Source organism: Cucurbita moschata, unplaced genomic scaffold (genome assembly GCF_002738365.1).
Source record: "Cucurbita moschata cultivar Rifu unplaced genomic scaffold, Cmos_1.0 Cmo_Scf00050, whole genome shotgun sequence".
Classification (NCBI taxonomy): domain Eukaryota; kingdom Viridiplantae; phylum Streptophyta; class Magnoliopsida; order Cucurbitales; family Cucurbitaceae; genus Cucurbita; species Cucurbita moschata.
The window spans coordinates 412590-417776 of NW_019268566.1; the positions used below are offsets into that span (position 1 = coordinate 412590).

General features: G+C 36.1%; 1 protein-coding gene across 1 annotated transcript in view; it reads left to right on the top strand.

Annotated features, from left to right (window-relative positions):
• The first annotated feature begins 1335 nt into the window (after window positions 1–1335).
• The window catches only part of LOC111435678 (MADS-box protein AGL42-like), a 10864-nt gene continuing 7012 nt past the window's right edge, over window positions 1336–5187 (top strand). The window contains exons 1-3 of the mRNA XM_023073142.1: window positions 1336–1699; window positions 1784–1987; window positions 4212–4293. Coding sequence (XP_022928910.1) covers window positions 1806–1987; window positions 4212–4293 — 264 coding nt within the window. The 5' untranslated portion in view covers window positions 1336–1699; window positions 1784–1805. The remainder of the gene's footprint in view (window positions 1700–1783; window positions 1988–4211; window positions 4294–5187) is intronic.

Here is a 5187-nt window from a genome sequence, read left to right on the forward strand (position 1 = left end):
TTTTTTTTTTTTTTTTTTTTTTGTCTTAATTTTACCGAAATTAGAGAAGCACCGAGGTTATTTGCACGCATTTTCGGGTGCTTCGCATCTTTTTATTTTATTTATTTTATCTTTTGATAAATAAATAAAAAATAATAATTGTAACGACCTAAGTCGAGTTCACTGCTAATAGATATTCTCCCGAGATGTTTCTTAACATCTCAAACCATCACTACTAGATATTGTCTACTCGGGAGAGCTTTCCACGCCTTTTATAAGGAATGATTCGTTCTCCTCCCCAACCATTGTAATCTCACAATCCATCCCTTTAGGGGCCAGCAATGACCCACCGCTACCAGATATTGTCTACTAAGGAAAGGTTTCCACACATTTATAAAGAATATTTTGTTCCCCTCTCTAACCGATGTGATCTTACAATCTATCCCTTTAGGGACCAGCGAGGTCCCACCGCTACCAAATATTGTCTACTAGGGAAAAGTTTCCACACCTTTATAAGGAATGATTCGTTCCCGTCTCTAACTGATATGATCTCACAATCTACCCCTTTAGAGGCCAGCAAGGACCCACCGCTACCAGATATTGTCTACTAAGGAAAGCTTTCCACATATTTATAAAGAACCTCTTGTTCCCCTTTCCAACCGATGTGATCTTACAATCCATCCCTTTAGGGGCCAGCGAGGTCCCACAACTACCAGATATTGTCTACTAGGGAGATGTTTCCACACCTTTATAAGTAATGATTTGTTCCCCTCTCCAACTGATATAATCTCATAATCTACCCCTTTAGGGGCCAACGAGGGCCCATTGCTGCCAGATACTGTCTACAAGGGAAAGGTTTCCACACCTTTATAAGGAATGATTTGTTCCCCTTTTCAACTGATGTGATCTCACAATCCACCCCTTCAGGGGCCAGCGAGGTCCCACCGTTACTAGATATTATCTACTAGGGGAGGTTTCCACACTTTTATAAGGAATGATTCATTTTCTCCAACCGATGTGATCTCACAATCCACCTCATTAGTGCCAACAAGAATCCACCGCTAGTAGATATTGTCATTTCTAGACTTTCCCTCGAGGTTTTAAAACACGCCTACTGAGGAGTGGTTTCTACACCATTCTGAGGAATGTTTCGTTCCCCTCTCTAACCAATATGAGATTCCACACCCTTATAAATACTGTCCCGTTCTACTCATAGATCAATATGGGACCTAAATAATAATAATAATAACAATAATAAAAATAATAATAACAACAACAACAATAATAATAATAATAATAAAAATAATAATAATATGCATGGAAAGAGAAAGTGAAAGTAAATGGTTTTGTTGGTTGAGGAAGGGGATAGTTTCATATCCACCATCATAGGCTGCCTCCATTTTCTTTGTCATCTCAATCCCTTCACATTTTAGGGCTTTTTCTTATTCTTCTTCTTCTTCTTCGTTAATTTTGCTCTTCATTTCCTCTTTTCCTTTGAAAATCCTTGCTGGGTTTTCATTTTATTGCAATAAAACCCCTTAGATTCTCTTTATTTCCTCAAAATCCCTTCTGGGTCTTCAACAATTCTTCATATAAACTTCAAAACTCCCATAAATCATAGAAAAATCGATATCTGATGGCTGTTCTATGAGTTTCTCTGATGTTTCCTTGCCAAACCCTTCTCTCCAGCTGATTTGAATCACCAACAACACAGTTTGAAGTGAGAATCTCCCCTTTTTGTCGTTCCAATAATGTTGGAAGTAACCCCAGCTGAGTTTCTTGTTTGTTGCTGTCGTTTTTGTAGGGCTAATTCCTAAGACAACAAAATGGTTCGAGGAAAAGTTGAAATGAAACGGATTGAGAATTCGACAAGCCGTCAAGTGACATTCTCAAAGAGACGAAATGGGATATTGAAAAAGGCTTATGAGCTTTCTGTTCTTTGTGATGCTGAAGTTTCTGTCATCATTTTCTCTCAGAAAGGAAGGCTCTATGAGTTCTCCAGCTCCATGTTAGTTCAATTTCTCCTCTGCTTCATAAATTATGCCTTTGATTCTCTGTACTTTCCTCATTTTACCTCTTTTCCAGTTGTTTTCAATTGAGTTTTGATATGATTTGAAAGGACAATGGGGAAAAAAGCGGTTTATAGAGCCTAAATCTCACCCATATGTACCTTTCACAGTCAATATTTACTCCAAATTGTACCTCTTAGATTTCATCTATGATTTTGCAAGATTTCCCTGAATTATTGTATGATTTTATGGGTCGATTGTACCTTTTTTTAGGATATAATTCAAGAATTTTATCATAGTTTTATGTTAAGAGAATGAAGAAGAACATTGAATCAAACTTTAAGATCAAACAAATTCCTTTTAGGATCTTCCCTAAGTTGCTAGCAATTTCCATTATTAGATCATAAAGTTGTCTCATGATCCTATGTTTTTTAGTTATAAACATGTCTAGTGTTGAGTTTGAGTGTTCCTAGATTCTGAAAAGAACATGAAAAATGGTGTCGTATGGCCTATGTCCTACTGTTGTCGGGACACAGGTGCTAGAGCAGCTGAAACGAACTAAAGCTTGTTCTTTTTGTATGTATGTGAAAGAGATGGAATATTTTATGTGCGAAATGCAATAATGGGTATTACAAACCACGCACGAGTCCAAATAAACCACAGCTTTGGCTCCAAATTGGGAACCCCACAATAGCTGATCTCCTCCTCTTGTTGTCTGTAAAGAACACTTTGTGGGTGCAAAACCAAGGATAAAACTTTGGTCCCATGACTAGGAGAAGGAGAACCCTTGACCGCCCGAACGAGTCACGATCGGTTAGAGGACAACTCATAAGGAGACAAATGTAAGAGACAATCGAGTGGATTTCTTCTTAGAAGAATTGTAAGATCTCAAGCCCACCGCTAGCAGATACTGTCCTCTTTCGGTTTTCCTTTTCAGGCTTCTACTCAAGGTTTTTAAAACACGTCTGTTAGGGAGAGGTTTTCGTACCCTTATAAAGAATGCTTCGTTCTCATCCTCAACCGATGTGGGACCTCACAAAATGATAGAGACGTGGAAAAGACATTTAGAGGGGCTTGAGTCACACCCACCCATTGAGCGTTACCTAAACTAGTAACACTATAGAGACATTTTCCCAAAGTCTTTCATCCCCCACAAGGAGCCTACTTAAAAGGGTGTAATCATATCAAAGCCTCCATAGGTTTCGGCATAACCCTCGTGGATCATATTGACTCGATCATTTAGCCAACAAAGCCTCTATAGGTTTCGGCATAACCCTCGTGGATCATATCAACTCCATCATTTAGCCAACAAAGCCTCCATAGGTTTTGGTATAACCCTCGTGGATCATTTGACTCCATCATTTAGCCAACAAAGCCTCCATAGGTTTCGGCATAACCCTCGTGGATCCTATCGACTCGATCATTTAGCCAACAAAAACTCCATAGGTTTCGGCATAACCCTCGTGGATCATATCGACTCCATCATTTAGCCGACAAAGCCCTCATAGGTTTCGGCATAACCCTCGTGGATCATATTGACTCAATCATTTAGCCGACAAAGCTTCCATAGGTTTTGACATAACCCTCGTGGATCATATCGACTCCATCATTTAGCCAACAAAGCCTCCATAGGTTCCGGCATAACCCTCGTGGGTCATATCGACTCCATCATTTAGCCAACAAAGCCCTCATAGGTTTCGACATAACCCCTCTTGGATCATATCGACTCAATCATTTAACCAACAAAGCCTTCGTAGGTTTCGGCATATCCCACGTGGATCATATCGACTCGATCATTAAGCCTCCATAGGTTTCGGCATAACCCCTTGTGGATCATATCGACTCAATCATTTAACCAAAAAAGCCTCCATAGGATTTGGCACAACCACTCTCCGGACAAGGTGAGATCCACCACCCTTCTCAATTCCTTTCGTACGAAATCTCTCGTAAGCTTCTCAACATTATTACAAACACATGTTGGAATCCTAAACGAGAACGAAAGTAAATAGAGATTCCACTCAACACCCATAGATCAAAATGAGTCATTTCAACATTCTTTCGTTCTTATTACTACCACCATATTCTTTCGTTCTTATTACTACCACCATATGTAGCAAACAAAGAGTAAGGCTTATTATGGTTCATTTTTTCATTACAAACATGTACCTTTACATATTTGCACAAGAATTTACACCTTTTCTTACTATTATTTTCATGTTTCAGTATGCAAAAGACAATCGAACGCTACCGCAAGTATGGGAAAGGTGGAGAAACCAACACTTTTCAATCCGAAGGATATATGCAGGTTTTTTTTCCCTCTTCTTTCTCTACTTCAACCACCTATAATTTTTCTACTAATCATATACATCAAAACTTTAGGTTATATCAATACGTCACGCTTAGTTTTGGATGAAAACCTTTAATTGTTTGTTTAAAAAATACAACTCTTAAAACCGTTTTAAAAATACCCTTTAACTTTCGTAAATGTTTCAAGAATATTTTGAATTTTCAAAAATTTCATTAATACTCTTAAATTTTTTAAAAAAACATCAAAATTTCCTCGAACGTTTAAACAATATTCATGAACTTTCAAGAGTAACATTAAAAAGTTAAGAGATAAGCTATGAGGTGTTGATAGATGATTTTTGTTTATATATTGACGGTAAGAATTATTTTAATTTTTTTTATAAAGGTAGAGGGTGTTAGTGCTACTTTTAAAATTTCATAAATATTTTTTAAACACAGTAAATGTATTTTTTTAAGAAACTTTTTAAAATTCATATAAAATTTATGAGTATTTTTATTAATTTAGCAATTATTTATTTATTTATAGAAGAAAATTTAATTAATATATATTATAAAAAAAAACCAATTTTACATTAACACACAATAAATAACAATTGTGATTTTTTCGTAATAATTTCAAATGAACCTTAAAATTCCCTAAACCTTAACCAACCTTAAAATTCCCGAATAATATGATCATCTGACTTAAAAGACTGCGATGAGACTTGTGGATAAAATTTTTATAGGGTTTGTACTAAGCATTAATCTTCATGAGTTGTTTTATTGTAAACTTGTCGGAAAATAATCTTAAAAATAATAATAATAATAATAAAACATTCCCCTCTTTAGAAAGTGGTTTTCCGATTTTTTTTTTTTTTTTTTTTTTTTTTTTTTTTTTTTTTTTTTTTTTTTT